Genomic DNA, 25,000 nt, shown 5'->3' with positions numbered 1-25,000 from the left:
GGCGTTGTCGGTGACAACAAGCCACAGCACCAAGACCAGCAACACTAACGACTCCATGTCCTCCATGTTTATTGTTTACTATCCGGGTCGTGAGACTACCGCTTAAAAGGTCACTGATGTCACTGTTTGCGCCACCTAACGACATCACGTGACGTCCACCCACTTTCGCCAACTCCACCCAATGTGTCCACCCACTTCCAGCCAGCACGGTTCAGCGCGGTTGTAGTCAAAATGCAACTCCAACAGCCCCGCTCAGCTCGACTCAGCCCAACTCAGCACCGCACGGCTCAGCCCAACTCAGCCGCGTTGGTAGTGGAAAAGCGGCATTATATAGTATGTTTACAATGTTAATCTGATGTGTATACTGTCTATGTAATTTTGTTTTACAATTTTAATAATAATGTCACAATGCCACTCTTGTCATTTTTACATCTGCTGCCATCCAACATCAAAGGACCACAATGGAAATAAGCTTTCGAGCTTTATTGTGTTATCCTGACTCTCTGTTTTTAGTTTAAGTATGTGGTGTGGTTTATTTGAAACTAAATCATGTATTTATTTTTATACAAGAACTGAGAATGTCAAATAAAAATCAATCAATCAATCAATCAATCAATCAATCAAACCTAACACTCAATGTTTCTTTTGTCATGTTTAATAAGAAGAACAGATAGCATCTTGCTTTATCTGGCCTCCACTGTGGAAAATTGTTTTGATTACAATTCAAATGCTTTTGTAAAATTGATTTACATATAAAATAACTACATCATGAAGAATTAAAGCCCCTCCTTCACAGATGAGTGAAAATATTGAATAAATTTCCTCTTTTTGATTGCTTGGGTTAAAAATGCCAAGTTATGATGACTGAATTGATTATTCACTTAAATATGAATAATATGGTACATTTTGGGTATTTGATATGGCGAAATAGGACACAATGGAAAAATCAAGAACACACCGGAAAGATGAGAATAACGGCGGTGGTAAAAGAACAGCGACTGTACCGGCTGAAGGTCGCGCGGGTCTCTGCTGCGGCGCACGAGCAACGGGACATCACTACCGCACCAGACGGATCGCGAGGCGGGGGTGGGGCAAAATGACTGGCCGTAGATTCTATCAAAAGTTCGATCTAAATTGACCGTGCTTGCAAAATATTGGCCAAAAATACACAAACACTACGAAATATGAAAGTAAGATGAAAAAGAAACATTCTATTGCCTTATACTGCAAGACTAAAACAAAATAAAACTGTCAAAACTCCCCTTTTCAGTGATAACGTCCGAACAGATCACTCCCGTAACAGAAAGACTGCAAATGGAAGCACGATCAACTTCTAACTGTTGGAGTGGAAAATTCCATTCTACACATGCAAATTGTTAATGTGTGTCCTTCCCCACACACAAATAACACACTACAGTAAAAAATAGACCACAACTCATTTTATAGCTCAGAAATTCATACAAGACCAGCTACCATCGTAACATATTCTGTAAGAAACATATTCTATACCTAACTTTCAGCTTTCGTTTTAAAAAACAAAATCGCAGATTTATAACTACATTTTTATATGGCGTAGTGATTTTAAGTTACTACTTTTGGTGAGGTAGTGACCTTGACCCTGAGGCTTTCCGTTTAGATCAAAACACACGATCGTATTGGTTTTGGGTCTGCGGAAAATGGAGTTACGACGGTGATCAAATATTTTGCATGATGTTTTATTACGGTTATGATTATTCTGTGAGCGCACCAATCCTTAGGTGTATAAAGTTACAACTTAAAATACAATTAGTGATAACTGTAGACTTTTCAGTGGACTACAACCTTTTTAAGGGAATGCGATGTAGTCAACCATTTATCATGTCCCAGATCAAGCCGCCGTTTTTCCACAAATTTGCAGAATTTTTGCCAAATTCTGAATAGAGTATTCACATCAAAGATTTAGTTTTATCTGTATTATTTCTTTCATCATTTTATTTCAAATTAAGACCAACATCACCAGTCAAAACCGTATAGTTTATTGACTGTGTATATTTAGTGGGGTACCCCCACAGTACCCAGTTTCTGAGACAGACCCATATACGTACATTGCTGTATGTAGGAGAAGTCAGAACAGTCCAAATGTGTTGTGATTAAGTGAGTGCAAATGTGTGCGTAATCACCTCCACAGACAGGCTGAGCAGGTGTTTAACCACAGCAATCTGTCCACTGGAGGCAGCAGCATGAAGAGGTGTGTATCCTCTCTTGTCCTTACAGCTGACCTCCGCCCCTTGCTCCACCAGCAGACGCACTACATCCCAGTGACCTGCAGAGGGCAGAATGGAGCAAAGCACCCCCACCCCAAATGTTTTTGTTAACAATGCATTTCCTTTCTACTTTTTTTCTTCTTCCAGACAACCAGATTGGATTTCATGACTGGATCTGCAGCAGAACCGCGTGCATTACTTCCTTAACCACAGCTGCTATATTTCAAAGCTAGGGTTAGTCGTGTATAAAATGTCCAAGTGGCTCTTTCGGCCTTCCCGTCTCACCCATGTATGCCGCCCAGTGAAGAGCACGGCTGTCCTTCTTGTCAAAGGCATTAATATTGGCCCCCTTCGCCAGCAGCAAACTGACCATCTAAGTAGTAAAGGGACAGGAGAAACAAGCAAAAAAAGAAAAATCAGAAATGGAAAGATGGTAGGGAAAAAGGAATGACTGTGCTAGTAACAGGCTGTGGGTTACAGGCTGTGAGTCAGTCGTGCGTCAGTTGGTGCGTGTCTCACTTTATATAACATCCTTTTAAATACCATTCAGGATGACAGCTCCACCAAAACCAATGCCTAAAGCCAGTTTAGGAAGGGAACATGAAAATGAGTCCGTGGGAGTGGAACACTTGAAATCATGTGAAGGCAGTGCTCCCACAACTGTGTGTTAATGAGGTGCTTGGTGTGGACAAAATGGACAAAGTCTACGGGTGATGTCCGTATGTTGGACATGTGAGATTTGTCTTTTACCAGGCTGCCAACTGCACCCATTTTACAAATAGTTATACATGCATACATATAGATACTGTCGATCCATAGAGCTACACTAATTACTTACAGGGCCAATACAACACACTTATGGACATACACATAGGTGGATGTCTGTTATACCTGGGTGTGTCCGTTGAGAGCGGCATGGTGCAAGGCAGTTCGCCCCCCGCGGTCTGACACATTTACACTGCTCAACAGTGGGATGATGAGCTCAGCACAACGCAGAGCCTTATTGGCAGCTGCCACATGAAGAGGCGTCTGCCAGTTCTTGTCACGTGCATTCACGTCAGCCGAGTGACGGATCAGAACACGCACTGCCTCCTAGACAGAAAGGAAGCAGGTTTAAACAAGGAACTGTGCACAACGTATAGCAGACACACTCACGGCGATCTCTCATTCATAAACTCAACCCTGCACCCACACAAAGATAGAGAAGCAAAAATCTATAGCCATATAATCAAAGAAACTAGCGGGCAAGTGAGTTTGTCATTTCTAGGCACGCTAAAGTTTTCTGTCTTGTCTTGTGGGTTGCATACTACAAGGCATGTGGCAGGTTATGAAACAGGAAAAGGAAGGAACTGATCTTGCTCTAACCAATGTTAAAAAAGATCCATTTACAAGCCGCTGTGAATTCTCCAATTTTCTGTATTGGATGTTTTTCATCTAGGATCAGGTGACACACACAATATTATCATCATGGTAGATACATGACGGAGATGAGGATCATGAGGTTTGATTTGTAACGTACACACTAGCAGTGCCACAATACAAAAAAGAAAGCAAGACCAAGGGGTTCCCCTCCAAAGGTATTACATACTTTTAATAATAAATATGAAATAACAGATAAAAAAAAAATTGTTGCTGGTACAATTATGTCTGAAAAGTCATAATATATTGTATGCATAATATATTGTATATCATATTGCCCACCTTAGGTTTACAGGAATGATTTCACTTATCGGACGTCTTGTTTTCGTGACAGCTCGTGTGTGTTTTTCTACTTACTCATACGTGTTGCTCATGTTGCAGAATGAATCTTGCTATCAGAGTTATCTTGTCACAGTTCCTGTTGTCCCAGTTTCAGACCGTTATTTCCAGTGAGCCAACAAGATTAGCCCTTACTGTGTGGTTGCATTAGACTACTGTACGCTGCAGAGCTTGTGCTGTCTTAGTGACACCTGAACCTCAACACACTCTACCTTTCTCAACATAGTTTGTGGGTTAGGAACACATTTGCACACCCAGTGGCTAAACCCACCTCACTGCGCGACGCCACGGCCCTATGAAGAGGAGTGAGCCACATGCTGTCTTTGGCATTGACCCGAGCTCCTGGAGAAGAGAAGACAGACAATGAGAGGCGAGGTAAATTAGACAGAAAGCAAAGTTTCATTTCAACACCTTTCATTTGGGTGCTGCATCTGATTCAGGTGCGCTACAAACGCTACTGTGAAAAGGGTAGAGTTTGAAGACGACCTTGTCATTTTTAAGAAAGACTTCCTACTTATTTTTAGCAAAAGGTAGGAAGAGGAAAGTAATGAAGAGAAGAGGACTCTACCAGAGAGGATGAGGAGCTCAATGATCTCCGCATCACCGAGGAACGCTGCTGCATGGAGAGGAGTACGCTTCTCTGTGTCCTGAGAGAGGGAATCAGAGAATAAGAGGATACAGATCATCCTGAATATTCGCCTTAAAGTGCATATTCTGGACCAAATTTCGTTGTTGTTTTTTTTATATGAAAGTATGTCCCTTTACACACTCATCCATAAGGGTAATTTTGCACAAGGCCATTTGTCTACAGCAGAAAAAAATAAAACACATCTGGAAAAATCCCAAGGGAGTCTGGAGCCAGATTCGTGACGTTACCTGCGGAAGCGCCAGCAGGCTGCGAGAGCTTGCGCGGTTTCAGTGCACAGCCTGTGTAGACCAAGCGCTCCCATAACTCTCATATTGTCCGGTCTTTTGGGAAACGATGAGTACTAATCCCATCAAGATTGGTGTTACTACACCCTCCTACGATACATCTGTTAACCATTTTAATAATTACGCGATAACGCTGAAGAAATTTGCAGAAAACCACCAGGTCGTTTTCTCATAAACAAACCAGCGCTGGCGTAGGATTCAGAGGGAGGCGTCCCGCACATGACATCATGAAAATCAATGTTTGCCGGGAAATCCAAATGCCAAGTTTTTTCAGAGGCGGACCAATTCGCCTCAAATGGCTTGATTTCAACTGAATTTTTCTGGTATTGTGCAAGGTAAAAAAATTGCAGAGAATGCAGAATGTTACAGATATTTGACCAAAGTTTAATATAAAATAGGAGAATTACATTGGTCTTGCTCCTGAATTTACCCGTGATATGCACTTTAACTCAATAATCCTTGTCCACTGATTTAAAGTGCATTTAAATCAGTGGATTTTTATGACAAAGACCTTTTTTACAAATTACCTTTTAATTATTACAAAGACCTTTCCTTGTTTTGTCCAGTAAAACAGTATTTTCGACCATTGCCAATCTTTTCGTGGACGCTCGCTACGTTTGAAAATGGAGTTTTCCCAATTTTGTGTGCGTGAGTGGAAACTAGAGATACTTGAAATCATCCTGATTGTCATGTGATCCCAGCTCCAACTTCTCATTTGTAAATGAATAGAGGTGAATACAACAGAAATTCAGCATTTTTGCATGCAGTAGGAAGTAATTTATATTCACTGATGTGTAAATTTTATTTATTTATTTATTTATTTATTTATTTATCACTTCTATTTTTGCTGGAGTGTCTCACATCAAACCATGTAAATGGAGTTATCGGGGGAGGGGGCAGACAAATATTGTGCTCCGTATCTGCATTTTCCAATCATTCTGGCATTTCCACGTAAAAACACAAACGTATAATATAAGACGATGGTTCTCATGGCCTTACAGTCGTCTCTGTGAAATAACCAGGGGGTCCATGATTTTTAAACATTTCATTACAAATTACAAACCTCCATTATCAAAGTAATATTCATTACTGAGTTATTGTTATAGTTATTATAACCCTGTCAGTAATGGTGTTGCAAGTCGAAATTCTAACCGAACTACAAACATGGCCTCCCAAGACTACAAACGGCCAAAGTTCACAGCGCCCAGTCTCCTCCTTATTAAGTTCAGCTGACTATCGTTAACTGTTAATCAGCAGTGCTACTTAAAAGGGGAACTGAAGCCATTTTTAAACTTGCTTTATTTCTTAATTAACGTGTTATTGAATTACGTTTTCGGTTTTATTAACCTTATATCGTGACTCGTATTGGCATATTATATTACACTTATCAGCCTTTTCGGTTTTTAGCCATGTTGAATGTAGTTCGTTTGGTCCACGGCAGGCGTCGCTTATCCGCGCGATCTTCACGAGACTTGTGCGAGACTTCAAACGTGAAGTGTCAGCGCCGCCATTTTGAAAACTGTTTACACAGCGGCCAGCTCGCCATATCATTCCAATTTAGATTAATTTCGAGATTTGCCAGCTTCATCAGTGATGGAGATTATTCCATACGACTTCGAACCAACGTGGAGTAGAGAAGAGTTGGAAAGACGACAGGATAAGGACTAGTCCATCGCGCTGGTATTTACATCATTACTGTCGCACAATTAAAACGTGCCAGATCAGGCGGCTGGTGGGTTTTCAAAATAATAAATACATGCATATATTTTTGTGAAAAATACATATTATACTGAGCGCATTTCCCACATAATCCTCACTAAGGTTTCGGACAGCACTACAAAATGGCGTCCCCACTATATAGTGCCCTATATAGTGAGTAGGGAGCGATTTCGGACACAGGGAAAACTTCCGGCTTGATTACGTCAGCATTCGAAGGAGGGCGCGCGCGTCTTTTGACAATGTTGGCAGAGGTTGGTCACTTTGATTTCCGCTGTACGTTTTACTTCCGTCCTACGATGTCTCCCACGGCGAATCTCATTTACAGCCATTGCTTTGACATATGGACTGATGTTACATAGCATATTTCAAACACTCATAACTTGCTATAGCAGTGACAAAATAGCTGTCAGAAATGCATTCCTACATTTTAGTAAATGAGAAATAGAATTTTGATGATAAAAAAAAAAATAATAATAATTGCCTTCAGTTCTGCTTTAAAGCTCATAGGCAACGGTTTTCAATTTATGCACATTTGAATCTTTATATTCTAAAAAAACCCTCTGTAATTTTCTTCTGGTCCCAAGAAATGTTGTTAATAAGTAATAATTAAAATAAGTTAGCGCGGATCGCGGTGAATTACTGTTCGGCGATTTCCGTGACCACTCGGCGCATGACGTCATTAAAGACAAACAAACTGCTTGAGTTGAGTCGACTTCTGTTTACTTATATTGCCGTTCAGCTTGAGTGCAGACGTGCGTTCAGGAATTTCCAAAGAAAAACCATGCCTTATTGTGCAGTGAACTGTAACAACGGGACCGGTTCAGGAAGAAGTTTTTACCCTTTTCCAAGAGAGGAGAAGAGGCGGAGCGAGTGGGTTGGCTTTTTCCGAAAGAGGAGACAAGGCGGAGAGTAGATTGTGCGCGTGAAGCAAAATCAAGCAAAGAAGAAACGGCGCAGCAATGCTCAAGCAAAAAGGAGAAGATTGGAGGTAAACATTTTTACCTTTGCCTGCAATTGACAAGTCAAGAATCCTGAGGGATCTTGTACAATCATTGTGGAAATCAGACAAAGGGATATTTCCTCGCTTAGAGAAGGCTATAAATAGTATAATGCCGCAGATGGCAGGCTAATGTGGCCTACCGGCGCACTGTCCAGTAATCATTACCTATATCCACTAGGGAGGGCGGTTTAATTATTCTTCAAAAGGGCTCTTATTTAATATTACGACGAAAGTAAGAATTTATCATAACTACCAGGATAAATCGTTTGGGCGCGAGTCTTGTTGAGGTCCAGGGTCACCGCGATCAGAGTCGGCCGAGTCGCTGTCCGATTCCGAGGCCGCACAGTCAAACCAGTGAGCCACATTCACCGATTGCTTCGCAACGGCCATAGGTTCATACATATGGTTTCACCTCTTGATATTTAATTTGGAGACTTCCTACTTCAAAATCGCTTTCAGACATTTTACACAATCTCTCACGACCAAAGTCAGTGCACGTGTGCTTGGTTCGCAAGTAAACACAGAGCTGCTCCCAGTCTGTTTGCCTTGAATGAGATCACGACGACGGTCCCCTGGCGGTAAAAGTGCGCATAAGTGAGATATAAACAAACCTTCTGAACTTGCGCAAACCAGTATATTTTAACCGTTTTATTAAATTTTAGGGTGCAAATTAGACACCAGGAAGATTGAATTCGCTTTTTGGGTCGTTCTTCTAGACAAAGTTGATATTCTACGTTCCACCTCCGACCCTTGCCTATGACCTTTAAGCCTCTCCTTCACACACCTTCAGTGCGAGTATCGTTCTGTGTTTACCCAGTCATACCGAGCCTTTCTTGTCTGTCTGCCTGCCTCTAGTTTCCTGAACCTTTGCTACGTTTACCCGTTAACTCTTTAGTCTGCTCTCTACCATTCTGTTTGCCGACTGACCGACCCCTGCCTGCTTTCTGACTACGAGTTTGCTTACTGATTTGACTACGCTTCCTGTTTGCATCCCCGCTCTCCCCTGCACTTACAGCCGTGAGTGCCTGCAATCTGACAAACTCATTTATGTTATTACAGCTAAATCATTATTATAACGTTATAATTATACTTAATATACTTTTCAACTGGCTTTAATCCAAAATTCAATAATAACGAGAGAAAAAGCTCTCTGGCCAGAAAAAGCATTTGCACTGTTGTCAGGAGATCACGTGTAAGGCTGGTTATCGGTGAATCTCCTCAGATCTGATTCTTCTTGCTGATTCCCTGATTTGATTCAAAAAGGGCAACAAAAAAAACAAACAAAAGGAGGTCAAATGCTGAGATAACAAAGCATAAATTTCTATTCACCGCAGCCCGTCTTTCACACTGTTGTCCCGTTAGCCATGCGTGCTAGCCTGTTTCTAAACAAAACGGGCACACTGTTGCGTTGATACAGTCATGTAGACAGGGCCTGGCAGAGAGCTACACACTTCCTTGTAGATATGTAGCCTCTGTTCGTAATAATAAACCAAAATCCACTTTTTTACAAGTATTTTTGCCATTTTGGATGTGGTTCTAATTTGGATATATCCGCCACCAGATGAGGGTTTGGGTCCCTCTGCTGTGCTGTAATCACCCAAGAGAATTCAGAGAAGCTAGCTTCCTGGATCGCCAACCCTCAACTATGAGGACAGCAACAGATAGACAGACAGACAGTCTAATTTGGAACGGAGTTTCAGTTCCCAACCCTAATAACGAGCCGAAATTCTAATGATGCCACAGCTATCTGTGCCCAGAGCCAGGAAGCAACACTGCCTATGGGTGGGAGGGATTGCATACTCTCTCTCGCCTGTCAATCAGAGCAACACTTGCTAAAGGTGCATGTCTGCAAGCTCGTGTATGCAGAAGAGGGCAGATAGCGTTTTCCTCCAAGTTTGTTCTGCTGACACAGGATAAGCAGCAGTTCGAGATGATGCAGTTGGCAGGCTTCGCATGACTTGGAAGCTCGTGTTAACCTTGACTTTAAAGCTGTACTGCCTTTCAGATTTTTCAAGTGAAGGTCATAAAAAGAAATTTTCCCCGACACCCAGTTATTTTTGTTTAGTGGATCGAAAGCTACTGAATTTGAATCACAGACTTCCAATTTGATTAGTTTTTGTTTGCTTTTTTAAATAGAACAATTAATGAATTTAGGGCCACATGGGCCTAAATTTTCGACTATTTTTTCTGCTTCACCATGATGCAGAACAAGATACTCCATCATGCATCACATGGTGGGCTTTCCCCGTTCGCGTAAGGCATTGTGGGATACAAATCTGAAACAGGGGAGGGAAAATGGAGGACGTGAGTGTGCGAATGAAACGTGAAAGACCGACTGCAGTAGCGGAAGGCAAGAAGAAAAGACAGAAGGAAAGGAAACGCAGGACCAAACTAATAAATATCAGCAGTCAGCAAGTGCCTTGGTGTGATCAGCTGTTCATTTAGCGACAAGATGATGTAACTGTCAGTGCACGGTCAAGGTAAACCTTGCGCAAAGCGAACGATTTCATGCACATTATTTGCTAGGGAATCCCCTCAAATTAAATAACTTCCTAGCCACAGAATGACCTGGTTTTTTAAAAATATCTGTTATTTACCAGCTTAAAGGAACAGTCCACCGTACTTCCATAATGAAATATGCTCTTATCTGAATTGAGACGAGCTGCTCCGTACCTCTCCGAGCTTTGCGCGACCTCCCAGTCAGTCAGACGCAGTCAGACGCGCTGTCACTCCTGTTAGCAATGTAGCTAGGCTCAGCATGGCCAATGGTATTTTTTGGGGCTGTAGTTAGATGCGACCAAACTCTTCCGCGTTTTTCCTGTTTACATAGGTTTATATGACCAGTGACATGAAACAAGTTCAGTTACACAAATTGAAACGTAGCGATTTTCTATGCTATGGAAAGTCCACACTATAATGACAGGCGTACTAACACCTTCTGCGCGCTTCGGCAGCGCATTGATATCTGAGCTCCGTATCAATGCACTGCCGAAGCGCGCAGAAGGTGTTAGTACGCCTGTCATTATAGTGCGGACTTTCCATAGCATAGAAAATCGCTACGTTTCAATTTGTGTAACTGCACTTGTTTCATGTCACTGGTCATATAAACCTATGTAAACAGGAAAAACGCGGAAGAGTTTGGTCGCATCTAACTACAGCCCCAAAAAATACCATTGGCCATGCTGAGCCTAGCTACATTGCTAACAGGAGTGACAGCGCGTCTGACTGCGTCTGACTGACTGGGAGGTCGCGCAAAGCTCGGAGAGGTACGGAGCAGCTCGTCTCAATTCAGGTAAGAGCATATTTCATTATGGAAGTACGGTGGACTGTTCCTTTAAGGTCGGTTCATATCGTGAAATACCGTGACCGAGGTCTTGAAAGTACTGACTGAGGCCCTCTGGGCCGAGGTCACGGTATTTCACCATACGGACCGACCTTAAGCTGGTAAATAATATATTTATTTTTTCTTTACCAAATTCTAACAGAAAATGAGAGCGCCCGAAAGGGAAAACCGAGCCGAGCCGCCATTTTGAATCCTCATTCACGGCTGTAATGCAAATTGCTTCCTCCTCAGTATACAAGTGCACTTCCATGGCAGGGGAAAAAAAAAAAAAAAAACTACATTTTGCCGCCTATGTAGTCCCCTATTTATACAAAATTGAGTCATTCAGGATTCAGCCATGTTTTTGTTCAGCGTTAGCAAGTTACAGGTTTTAGCTTTCTCCTGAAATGTTTTTATTTTGTCTTCCTCAGGGTAGTAAAACTCGCTTTCGCTGTGAAGACTGTCGTTATCGTTATCCATGCTGTAAAATTAATGTTATTCTCCTGAGAAATGCTGGCAAAAATTTAAGATTTTTGATAATCTTATAAATAAATCTTATTTAAAAAAAAAAAAAAAAAAAAAGGATAAATGTTGACAAAAAAAAATGCTACTATGTTTGTTGTTGTGAACGAGCGAGTCGCCAGAGGTCCGTAACTGGGGTCTGTACCATAGGATACGGATCCGCTCGCCAGCCAATCAGAGTGCAGGATTTGATGAAAACCGGACCGCGAAAAAAATTAATATATTTATTTCTGTAATATCTATCACAATGACCAAATTTCAGAGGAAACTAAAATTTTACTGATTTTATGAAATCGAAAGGCCGTCTAGCTTTAAAATGGTTGGACACTTAAATAAGAATCCTAATATCTGAATAAAATAAACCTGTACTTAGAGGGTCCATGGGTTTTTAACTTTTAAAATGGTTGTGAAAAGTTTGAGAATCCCTGGGACAAGGGACAGTGTCAGGATGGTAAGATTCACTGATGTAGATCAATGCATGGATTTAAAAGCTCACGGTTTTAAATGCCCCGATTAAAAAAAAGTGCGTACTGGATACAACTTGGGATGAAATTGGGATGCACTGTTTCTCACATCTTGGCATCGGTGAAATCAGATTTATTATTACATAATTACTACCAGCGACCAATAAATTTTGACCAATCATTTTATATTCAGATTGATTTCTCCTCTCTAGAGAGCTCGTTTCTCAAACATGTTCGCTCAGCCCCACTGCTGTCAGTCATCAAATCTTATCAAGTCTCTTGGCCAAGTCTCGGAGTTGGAGGCGTGTCGTGTCTGGGCGAGTCACACAACAGTACCGGAGACATGCTGGCTCGCTCACTGTGGCTCCAATGGGATTTCAAAAGAAAAGTCCCTGTAGCTCTGTCACCACAGCGCCACTGAGATTTCAAAATCCTTTCTCAGACCGGACCCTCCTCCAATCGCATGCAGGATTATCACGGAGGAGGAAAAGCTACCGTACGGAATTGTATAGAATCGTTCTTTTGCATTGTATCATATTATGACGAAACGTGAATCGTATCATAATGCATTAGCGGTTACTTTATATGTATCGGATCATTGGCAATGCATCAAGATGTGTACGAGATGTCAGTCTCCATCACTAGGACAGTGACCTCCCTTCGTGTTACCGTTTCACCTGAATCATATTCTCTGTTAAGAAAGTGTAATCGCTGGGTTTTCGTTAACATACGATAACAAATTTCAGTCATCAGTTTCAATCTACAGTGCTACCCCGATGAGGGCTGAAACAATGTGTAGCAATGGCAGAAGATTAAGATAAAAGCCAGGTTTGTCATACAAAGCGATGAAGTCACTCTAAATGGAGTCATGATGGAGGCTGCTACAAGGAAAGCAGACTAAATACTGTGTAGAAAACAACCGTGAGGTGCTCTGGGGTAACTAGATTTCAGCTCAGCTCATTGTCTGTAGATCTGAGAGACAAAGAAAGTGAATGTGGGTCATGAAACTGCAGGGAAGAGCTGCATACCAGTGCATTGATGTCCTCCGATTTGTAGATGAGCATGCGGATCTCCTCAGGGTCTCCACTGAAGATGGCCTGGACAAGAGCCGGCTGCAGACAAACAGTGCATTTCAGTGAGAATGTATGCAAGCTTTCATAATGCCATCATGTTTATTTATTTTTACAGGCTTTATATTATTATTATTATTGATACATGTGCGCATAGGTAAGAATTCGTGTAGCTTTAGATGGCCCTATAAAATTACAAAGGACTGCCTGAGTGCTGACAAAGCTCTTTGCTGAAAGTTTGTCTTGCGATTCATGCTGAACACGCCCGCATGAGGGTGATAATCATCAGCCTGTGAAGCCGCATCCTTATGCCTTATGGGAAATGTTATTTTTTATTGAAAGGTTAAACATAGACTCAGGACCACACACCAGTACACCGGTGTCCCAAATCACCTGCAAGTGGAAAGTAAAACCTGAAAGCACATAGGCGTGACTTCTCCAAAATCTCACCGCTGAAACTATAAGGAAGGCAAGATGGCTTTATCATGCATGATCATACAAGAGAGCTTCCTGAAAAAAAAGGGGAAATTTGAACAGAACAGCAACTTGTATGTTAAAGCTGCTTGTATGTTCACTTCCTGTCTGTGTCTCCTAGCTGCTACCAACCCCAGAAAGAAAGCAACGCTTCCTGTTGCATGCTGTCACCTTCTGAGAAAAGATCAAGAGGAAGCTCAGAAAGCATTTTCAGTTCCTCTAGAAGGGGGGAGAGAGAGAGAGAGAGAGAGAGAGAGCGCACTCGTCGTTGTGCAAATACACACGCGCACACACACACTAATACTGACAGGCAAACTACCAACAACTGCTTTGGAAAATGCGGTAACGTGGCCTCGTACTGGACAGGGAAGAAAGTTACAAATAAGACCGTCTCGCTCTCTCATTCTCTCAAACCCACTGACATCACTCTCTCTGGCTTTTGATCCCACGCTTTCTTTCACACACAGTGCCGTGTTCCCTTGACGGGATGTATAATGGAGGTCAGAATCCCTCTTTTCAATTGCATCCTCATATATGCTCACTCAAATTCACTTTAGAAAGACAACAACAACAACAACAACAAAGCCTTTAGTTCTGTTCGCAAATACACCACCATGCCACGGACCATGCCCTTTCACCAAAATGTGCATTTTGCCATTAAATTTTGCCCAACGGCCTTTTATACAGGAACTGTATAACCAGTCAAAACCAATTTTCAGCCTTGGTGTCTTTTAATATTTTCTGCGACAGTATCTGTAACAAAACCAGGTTTTAAGGTGCGCATGTGGATTTACAGAATGTAGGCCAAAGTCGAGAATTTTACTCACTGAAGAGAGCAGACTTACTCATTTAGTGTATGGGTGATCACTTCCATTATAGACAGATCTGCCAGGTATATACATTTTTTTCTCCTCAATATGGTGTAGGTTGACAAAAATTACTGAGCTGCTCTTGTCTAAGGTTGAGCAGCATCACAGCTGCTAATAGCAGTACACTTCTTATACTTCACACATATAAAGCAAACGAAATTTCTAAAAATGTGCTTCATTCAGAGACACTAAGATTTTCCCAAAAAAATGCTACAAAGACCTTTCCATATTAGCGGTCATCAACTAGAGGACCATGGTCCAATTATGGATCAGGCAAAGTACTTCGGAAGACAAATAACTTGGAAAAACATACTTCAGCAGAGCCAATAAACACTGCGTGTTGTTCAGCAACTCGAGTTTTCGAAACATAAACCAGCATGGCTTTTGTAACACACATCCAATCGAATGCATTTATGCAAATGATTTAGCTGAAGGCAGCTCATCGGACCAAAGTCTAGCTACAAGGCTTAAAGTGCATATTCTGGACTAATTTCGTGGGTTTTTTTTTTTATATGAAAAGTATGTCCCTTTACACACTCATCCAGAAGGGTAATTTTGCACAAGATCATCTGTCTACAGCAGAAAAAAATAAAACAACAAAACGCGTCTGGAAAAATCCCAAGGGAGTCTGGAGCCAGATTCGTGACATCACCTGCGGAAGCGCCAGCAGGCTGCGAGAGCTTGCACGGTTTCAGTGCACAGCCTGTGTAGACCAAGCGCTCCCATTTCTCTCTCACTGTCCGGTCTTTTGGGAAACCAACACTACATTCACACTGCAGGCTGAAGTGACTCAAATCCGATTTTTTCGCCCATATGTGACCTGTATCCGATCTTTTATTAACCCCGCCGACAGTAGTCGGAGGGGTTATTATTTTCACCTGCGTCAGTCTGTGTGTGTGTGTGTGTGTGTGTGTGTGTGTGTGTGTGTGTATCTGTCTGTCTGTCTGTGTGTCTGCAAGATATCTCAAGAACCAATGGATCGATTTGGACCAAATTTTGTACATGTGTTGCCAATCACCCAGGAAGGAAACCATTAAATTTTGGAGGTCAAAGGTCAAGGTCATGGCAGAACTTCGAAATTTTCGCCCAATGTATTTTAATAGGGAAAAGGCGGGGTTTGCACTCGTTAGAGTGTCCCTGTCTAGTTGACAATATGAACGACACAGATCCAATTTTTTCAAATCCGACCCAGGCCGTTTGGATATGTGATCCTAATTCCGATTCCTATCCGATCTTTTCATATGCGACTTCAGTCTGAACCGCCAGGTCGCATTCATCTGACTTGCACGTCATCAACAAGCCACAAACGTCACTATTCTGCGCTGAAGTATGCGGCGGGTCTCTCAAAAAAAGTTACAACAACATGGCGCATGACATCAATGCGACTCCGCACCCACACGTTCCTTTGAACGGAGGTTGCAGTCACTACCCCGCAGAACGCCTGAGCCAAAACCCTTGCCCTCTTCCTTCTCAACCTCCTCCTTAACATCAGGCTATTGTGCATGTTCTGGCTCCGTCACAACAACAACTGCATCATCGCCAGGTACTCCATGCTGGCTACTGTCATACACAGGAAACTTTAGGTTACTTCCGTAAACACTGGCCATGCTCACTGCGTGTGACGTCGTCGTATCCTGCAATGCGCATGCGGAACACTTTTAGGTCGCTTTTCGTTCATACTGAGGATCACATACAAGTCGCATATATTTGTTCATGTGAACGACCTCACAAAAAAATCGGATTTCACAAAAAAATCGGAATTGAGCATTAAGCCTTGCAGTGTGAACATAGTGCAAGAGTACTAATCCCATCAAGATTGGTGTTGCTACACGCTCCTACGATACATCTGTTAACCATTTTAATAATTACGCGATAACGTTGAAGAAATCTGCAGAAAACCACCAGGTCGTTTTCTCATAAACAAACCAGCGCTGGCGTAGGATTCAGAGGGAGGCGTCCCGCAGATGACGTCACGAAAATCAATGTTTGCCGGGAAATCCAAATGCCAAGTTTTTTCAGAGGCGGACCAATTCGCCTCAAATGGCTTGATTTCAACTGAATTTTTCTAGTATTGCGCAAGGTAAAAACAATTGCAGAGAATGCAGAATTTTACAGATATTTGACCAAAGTTTAATATAAAACAGGAGAATTACATTGATCTTGCTCCTGAATTTACCCGTGATATGCACTTTAAGACATTAGAAAAACTGGGAGAGTTTTCACAGGCACTATTTAGACATTTTTCCATTTATATAACTGTTTTGTTCTGATGATCACACTGATGGCCAGTGTTGTAGTAAAGTCACTAAACCTCGAGTCCAAGTCCAGTCTCGAGTCCCTAGTGTTCAAGTCCAAGTCATTTAAAAAAAAAAAAAAAAGACTCCAACCGCACCATTTAACGGTGGCTGTTTTAGCGCCATTAACATTAGTTTGTTCCTGAACATGACGTATGAACAAGTGAATGTGTATTCTCTCTGTCGGAGTGTGAAGTATTCTGTCAGAGATGGTTGTGAGTGCAGAAGGTGTGTTTATTAATACAAGTGAAGACACGTAAACAATCCAGAACGGCAGGCAAAGTCATAAAACAGGCAATAGGTCAAGCGAGGCACAAACAGGCTATCTTAGACTTGGCAGAATCAAAGACAAGAAACAGGAAATTAGGGATCAGGAAACCAAACAAGGAAATAAGGCTCGGTAATGTGTCAGCAATGCAACTCAATACTTCACAAAAGTAAGTGCGGTTTCACAGTTTTTATATCGTGTGTTGATTGCGCCTTAATCCTGTGCAGATGCGAGTCGTTTACGGTGCGCGAGAGAGAGTCCGCTTGGTGCGTGCGCTGTCCGGAGAGCACCCGAGAGTCTATCTGATGCACGCGCCAAGGCACGCAGGTGTGACACTCTTATAGGAAATTAGTACAAAATTAATGTAGATATAAATATCTTATATTTTTATTCTTGTACCAAATTATTATGGCACGTTACAAAAAATAAAGATAAAAGCCGGAGTCTTCGTCTCCATTTTCCGAGTCCTAATGCAGTTAATGCACGAGTCCGAGTCATCAGTGCTCAAGTCCGAGTCGAGTCACGAGTCCTTAAAATTGGGGCATAAGTCAAACTTGAGTCCGAGTCCTAGACTCGAGTACTACAAGCCTGCTGATGACAATGAAAATAAGACAAACGGACAGAGAAAATCATGTTCGTTCTCCCTGCGTCAAATTCAAAACTGACCTCTGGTCTGTTGAGTCCATGACACGATAATCAGATGTGATACGAAACAAAGCATAACCACTCTGAATTGTGTTCGAATTTATAGCCATAAACGAATCTGTCATGGTTAAGCATTAAACAGTAAATATTCTTGCCACTCCGTCACCTTCACAAATTTTACACAAACACCCTTTCTCGATATGTTGTTAAAGACTAATATTAAAGAATAGAGCAGCTTCTAGGTCTTTTGATCATTTTGTAACTAAATAACCCAATGAATGATTAAACACGTCTGCAGTGGAACCGTGAACAGCTGAGGTTTGGAATAACATGCCAAACAGTTTCTTTAGAAAACTGCATGACCGCGTCCTCAAGAGTATTGACACTGTTTTAAAGACGAAGTGTAGTCACACTAAATATTCATTTGATTTAGGGTTTTACTGCTCTTTTATTGGAAGCTTTTAATTTGAAGTGATCGTGCGGCTAGTGTAAATTACTGTGTACGATCGGCGCTGTATACTGTATGGGTTCAGTGTTGACTCCAATTCCAAACCAAACTCCTTATACACTTACTTAGCAAATAAAAAACACTCTGATTTCACCGTTTGTGATCACATCCATGAACTGTACTTACATAGAAACGGGATATTTTTAGTTCATTGACGTGCAAAGAAATACTTTGTCTATATCACTGTCGCAATCCATAACAGCATTAGATGACAGAAGTGCTTCAGTAGGGACTCATTTGCTTCTTATTATCACACTGTCCTCCACTCCCCTTGGAAATGACCAGCTGTTTGTGCCGAAGCGTGACGGCGCTGTTGTCTGACGAGGCTCTGGAGAACAGGAGCAAGGTTCTGGACATGGCCCATAACAATCAAGGACATACCCCATATCCCTCCCGGCACTCCTCCTAGGCAAAGCCAACGCTCCAAACACTGAAGTCTTTGTTGACATACACTACACCCCCCACCCCAATCCTTCTACTCAAGAGCCAATGAGGTCCTGTTACCACATGGGGGAGGGGATAAGGAGGAGTTTCTTTGGTTTTGACAACTCAAACACCGCAGACCCTTCCTCTGTATGATGCCTTTAACCCAATAATCTGAGTGCAGTTACAGAGAGCGAAGGCTCGAATATGAAGCAGAACTGTTGATCCTTCACCAAATTGAAAAAGAGACGCCTTATACGACTCTGATTTTTTCCTTTACTGTTTGTATCTGTCATCCGTGGAGCAAAAGCAGAAGACCGAGCTGAGGGTTACTGTGCATGCCTACACTGGAGGAATGTCTTTTATATAAACGAAATCTGTAAATAATAGCAACAAAAGATTACTTTATAACCTCAGTGCCTACAGGGGACATTTCGAAAAAAAAAAAAATTTAAATATGCTTCACCAAAATCATACTCTAAACCTTTTTTGTGCTGACACATTACAGAAGCTCAAAGACTCGCATTTACACACTTGTGTGCTCGCTCACTCACTCTCTCTCAGCAAGAAATCAAACCCACAGACTGTAGAAGAAAGGGGGGGGGGGGGGGGGGGTGAGCAAAAAAAAAAAAAAAAAAAAGATGCAACAACTTCCTGTCCCTTTTCTCTCCACATAGTCAGTTGGAATATTTGTTGAAATCTGAGTCTGACTGTTCCCTTTTGTAGTCAGGATCAACTGCTCGAGACACTATCAAAGTTACTCAAAAAGTGCCATTTTCATTCCATTTAATTCCTTTTGTAAACCATTAAAGCCATTTCTGAATACAGCCGTCAATCCAAACGTTAAATATAAAAGTTAGGCTAGTTAGTCTGAGTAAGGCGGGTCTAGAAAACCAAGCGCTTTATTGAATTTTATAGCCGCCACTTACACATTCCACGTCCTTCAAATGCTGCTTAATAGGCACGGTGGTGTAGTGGTTAGCACGGTTGCCTCACAGCAAGAAGGTTCTGGGTTCGAACCCAGCGGCCGGCGAGGGCCTTTCTGTGTGGAGTTTGCATGTTCTCCCTGTGTCTGCGTGGGTTTCCTCCAGGTGCTCCGGTTTCCCCCACAGTCCAAAGACATGCAGGTTAGGTTAATATGGGATGGCCTTGGGCTGAGGTGCCCTTGAGCGAGGCGCCTAACTCCCAACTGCTCCCCGGGCGCTGTTAGCATGGCTGCCCACTGCTCTGGGTATGTGTGTGTGCTCATTGCTCACGTGTGTGCATGCGCGTGTTCACTGCTTCAGATGGGTTAAATGCAGAGAGAAAATTTCACAAGTGTGTGATGAATAAAGTTGTGCTTTCTTTCTTAATCAGCAGGGCACGACTGTCGAGAAACCCTGAGCAGTACTCAGGGTTTCTCGACACACAGAAAGATGAGGGCCTTTCTCTGTGGAGTTTGCATGTTCTCCCCATGTCTGCAAGGGTTTCCTCCAGGTGCTCCAGTTTCCCCCACAGTCCAAAGACGTGCAAGTTAGGCTAACTGGTGGCTCTAAATTGACCGTAGGTGTGAATGTGAATGGTTGCATAGCTGCCAACATTCCAAAATTGTAAATGGTAATACAAGGTTGGGTACTGAGTCTTGGTGGGGGGGTCAAAGCCCCCCCGCCGCCAAAGCTTTCTAGCAAAACTACCCTGAAAAATCACACCAAAACAAAATAGTTTTACAAAATTTATTCTACAAACTAAACTATCATCTTACATTAATTTGCAAAGTTCTTTTCAACAATGGAAACAAATTTACCTGGAACTAGAATACATATATCATCAAAGCAATTTGGCACAGATCAAACATAAAAGGAACCTCTTGTAATCAACACCAAACATAAAAATGCCTCAAAACATGCTTGGCACAAAGTGAAACAGCTCAAAAAAGTGTCAATCTCAACTTGCTTCTTCACATGACTACAAATCAAACAGAACAGAATCAACAACACACCCCGGGCATCAAATCGTGCCCGCCAATCACAACGCAAGGTTTTTGTTCGGATTCTTTGGGCGGGCTTCTGCAGGAGTGACGACAAGACTGCGTGACGCTGGAGAAAGCACTATTGAACAGCACTCGTTTGACTCCGCTTTGGAATCAGTTTTAGAAGAATTAGGAGCTTTCGTTGAAACATGAGCAGGAAGAGGCTCTCCACTCATTCCATGATCGCTGAATCTTCACCAAAACACTCGACGCTCCAATGGTGTCCCTCTCCACATGCTGTTTGTTTACCCCATAGACATATAAACATAGACACCGCATTGAGCTGGTGGCCCATTGCTGGGATACGTCAGAGTGTCCGCCATATTGGATGTGGCAAATCTTCCCCGTAAACCAATGCAAGTAAATGGACTGAACTTCATAAAGCCCCTTTCTACAATAATATTTAACTCGATGCCTTTTATTCACCCATTAAGACACACACGTATATATTTGAGAAACAAACAGGCATCAAAACAACACATATAACTTTTAATGTGATGGTTATAAATAGTGTGCGAAATACCCTGTACACTTAGCCTAGTAAACTAGACCCACCCGCCTAGCGGCCAAAAATATTTTTGCTTAGCGAGTGGGTCTAGCCTCGCACCATATAAACAAAAACACCCCGGGCATCAAATCGTGCCCGCCAATCACAACGAAAGGTTTTTGTTTGGATTCTTTGGGCGGGCTTTTGCAGGAGTGACGACAAAGCTGCGCGACGCTGGAGAAAGCACAACAGGAAAGATGGCTACGGCTAGTGAACAGCGCGCATTTGACTCTGCTTTGGAATCAGTTTTAGAAGAATTAGACTTGGAGTTTTTGTTGAAACATGAGCAGGAAGAGGCTCTCCGCTCATTCCTTTTCAAGAAGGACATTTTCGCTGTTTTGCCGACCGGCTATGGCAAAAGTCTGATCTACCAGCTGGCTCCGCTCGTAGCCAAAAGGATGGGGCTAGTTTGTGCAGTACGAAGAATTAATAAACAGCTTTGAAACATTACTTTTTGATTGTTTCTTATTTTCCCGTTATTGTAAATTTAAGGGAAATTATTTCACCAAACACCACTAAATAAAAACTCTCAAAAACAGTTTAAGCAAACCCTTGAAAAACACTTGAAAAAAATAAGAGTGTATGTTAAGTATGTGGTACAGACTCCAAACTTGTGGTCATTATCTCTAAACTTCTTAATATCTAGAACCTGTTTATTAATTAATACGCATTTTGAAAAATTATTTATTTCAAGGTCTCCTCCACTGCGCGCTCTGACTACGTCACAGTCACTGTTGTGCTGATTGGTCAGAGCGTTGGCCTACAGTATATGCACAGAGACAGTTTGAAAGACAGCGGTTTGTTCCTCCCACCCCCGTCGGAAATGTCTACGGATCGAGGCCAGACTAAATATTCACATTTAGTCTGGCTTGCCAGGCTACTGTACACTGCAAACTAGTGACAGATACATGATAGATAGCTCAGGTAAGCTAATCAGTCAGCATACTGTAGCAAGCTACCAAAACCTGAGGCCACAATAACCAACCTACAAGACTGAATATGATAAGTGATGGAAATAGTGGAAAAACTGGAAATAGTGAATGAAAATAAAAATGTACTGTTTTATTTATTGAGTCACCACACAGACCTACTCTCGTTGAATAAAGTGAGCTGAATGACCGCCAAACTGAGTTCAGCCAGGTTCTAACGTCATACCAAAACAAAATACATCACTGATTCCTTCACATTCAGAAAGGTTAAAAACGTTCATCATACGTTCAAAAACGTTCATCATAGTGTGGCACTGTATTATCTAATTCTCACTGCTTATAACTCTACACCTACCCGGTGGAGATGAGCTGGGAAACTGAAGACTGAAGGAACAGTATTGAAAAGTATTTTTCCAGTCTCACCTGTGAAAGGTAATCCCATGTGATCTCATTTGGACGGTAAACCTGTTGGTACAGTTAAACGCAGCACATGAATGAGGCATCTTTATTCTCGGCTACTGTCTAGACGCTATACCAGAGACGGTTGAAGAATCTCCACTTTGCCCCATCCAATATGGCGGCGAGGATGACGTATGATTCTACGCAGAAGGCGGAGTCTATGTTTATATGTCTATGGTTTACCCTCCCCCACTGCTTTCTGTCGCTCTGACTACATCACAGTCACTGTTGCGCTGATTGGTCAGAGCATTGGCCTATACGCACAGAGACAGTTTGAAAGACAACGGATTCAAATACAAATCCCACCGGTGATAGACTTTGAAAATGACCCATGAAAATTGGCAAAATCGTATTTTATTGTAGTAAATTCATATTTTCGTAATCAAAACGACAAATCGTAATAAATACGATTTATTCGTAGTAGTTGGCAGCTATGTGGTTGTTTGTGTCTATGTGTCAGCCCTGCAATGACCTGGCGACTTGACCCAGTCTCTCGCCCATAGTCAGCTGGGATAGGCTCCAACTTGCCTGTGACCCTGCACAGGAGAAGCGGTGACAGATAATGGATGGATGATTGTGGAATGAAGAGGAAACTTGACAGGACTCAAAAGGGACTCTTCTGGGTGACAATGTATAATGTGATATGTAAATTGTTGGCGGCACAGTGGTGTAGCAGTTAGCACTGTCGCCTCACAGCAAGAAGATTCTGGGTTCAAGCCCAGCGGTTGGCAGGGGCCTTACCGTGTGGAGTTTGTATGTTCTCCCTGTGTGAGTGGGTTTCCCCCACAGTCCAAAGACATGCAGGTTAGGCTAACTGGTCCATAGGTTGACTGGTCTAAATTGTCCATAGGTGTGTGTGAATGGTTGAGAGGAGAAAACCTCTATAATAATCATCTGGTAGAAGGCAAAAGGAAGCCACTACTGTAATGTCCCCTAGAGACTTTGCTGGCTGAAGCCGTCAGAGCGGCCACGTCACTGTAGTGATACGGATGGATGCAAATCATTACTCTTCTCCAGCTGCATACTATAAAGTGAAACAGTACTTAGCATCTTGAAAAAAATGATCAGAATGACTCTCTCATCTCATTATCTCTAGCCGCTTTATCCTGTTCTACAGGGTCGCAGGCAAGCTGGAGCCTATCCCAGCTGACTACGGGCGAAAGGCGGGGTACACCCTGGACAAGTCACCAGGTCATCACAGGGCTGACACATACAACCATTCACATTCACACCTACGGTCAATTTAGAGTCACCAGTTAACCTAACCTGCATATCTTTGGACTGTGGGGGAAACCGGAGCACCCGGAGGAAACCCACGGGGAGAACATGCAAACTCCACACGGAAAGGCCCTCGTCGGCCGCGGGGCTCGAACCCAGACCTTCTTGCTGTGAGGCGACAGCGCTAACCACTACACCACCGTGCTGCCTCAGAATGACTATATTGTGAAGAAAAGTTCTGGGATGAGCACAGGACTGTAGTTATGATTACAAACAGCCATGCTTAGATAGGAGTCTATAGTTTGAAGGTGAGCTGAACCAACTGTTTAAAAAAAATTATTATTAATAATAATAATAATAATAATAATAATAATAGGTTGGCGCACAAGATTTCTGGTAATCAGACAAAATATATCCAACATAACCTACAATGTTGTCTCTCAAAGACCTCACTTTATGTATGAACAGAGTTTAAAAATGTGATTGAAAAAAAAAATCTTCAAGTTAGGGTATTTTATAGTAGCATTTTAGATTTAAAAGCCAGACAAAAACACTCTGTGAATGATTGTCTATTTTATTTTAATATTGCCTGACAATACTCGGTTTTCACTATTATGTTAGATAATAGCTCAAACGATGTTTTCTGAAAGCTTGCTAACTCAAAGATTCAACTACATTATTATTAATAATCAGCCAAACATTCATCAGTACCATAGTCTCATGAGCCAGACCTCCAGTTTTCTCCAAAGCTCTTCATAAACTGGACTAGTGGAAACATGTTAGGAGTAAAGAAGAACTGAAACTGTGCTGGTGGAGGTGGTGTAACGGTGTGAGGAAGGTTTTCTTGGCACTCTTTGGGCCCATTAATACCAATCAATCAATCATCACTTGAATAGAGACTATTTGAGCATTCCTGCTGACCATGTGCATCCCTTCAGATCCACAATTTACCATTTCTATTGGCTACTTCCAGCATGATAGTACACCATGTCACAAAGCAAAAGCCATCTCAAACTGTCATCTCAAGCCTTCCCAATCACCAGATCTGAATCCAGTTGAACAGCTTTGGCACATGGCAGCAGATTCACAGCAGTGTTGTAGTCGAGTCACTAAACCTCGAGTCTGAGTCCAGTCTAGAGTCCCCAGTGTTCAAGTCCAAGTCAAGTCCAAGTCATTAAAGGGGGGAAAAAAAAAAAAAAAAAAAAAAAATCGCTCAGCAAGCCCCGCTCACTATCAACAGGGCAAATAACATGAGAGAGGGTTAACACTAGCTAGTTCATCAGTCAGCAAGCAAACCCCGCTATCAACAGGGCAATGAACATAGCGC

The 25,000-nt window shown here is 42.2% G+C and overlaps 1 protein-coding gene across 2 annotated transcripts in view; it reads right to left on the bottom strand.

The window, feature by feature from the left end:
* ankrd44 (ankyrin repeat domain 44) overlaps positions 1–25,000 on the bottom strand; it is a 76,946-nt gene that overhangs the window by 47,938 nt on the left and 4,008 nt on the right. For both annotated transcript variants that reach the window (XM_060929513.1, XM_060929512.1), the window contains exons 2-7: positions 12,990–13,073; positions 4,570–4,648; positions 4,273–4,343; positions 3,135–3,335; positions 2,529–2,616; positions 2,160–2,302 (exon numbers count right to left, since the gene is read on the bottom strand). In XM_060929513.1, coding sequence (XP_060785496.1) covers positions 2,160–2,302; positions 2,529–2,616; positions 3,135–3,335; positions 4,273–4,343; positions 4,570–4,648; positions 12,990–13,073 — 666 coding nt within the window. The remainder of the gene's footprint in view (positions 1–2,159; positions 2,303–2,528; positions 2,617–3,134; positions 3,336–4,272; positions 4,344–4,569; positions 4,649–12,989; positions 13,074–25,000) is intronic.

The sequence above is a fragment of the Neoarius graeffei genome, chromosome 9, assembly GCF_027579695.1.
Source record: "Neoarius graeffei isolate fNeoGra1 chromosome 9, fNeoGra1.pri, whole genome shotgun sequence".
Classification (NCBI taxonomy): Eukaryota; Metazoa; Chordata; class Actinopteri; order Siluriformes; family Ariidae; genus Neoarius; species Neoarius graeffei.
Note: the sequence above shows the minus strand (reverse complement) of the source record. Positions and strands in the feature narration are given on the sequence as shown.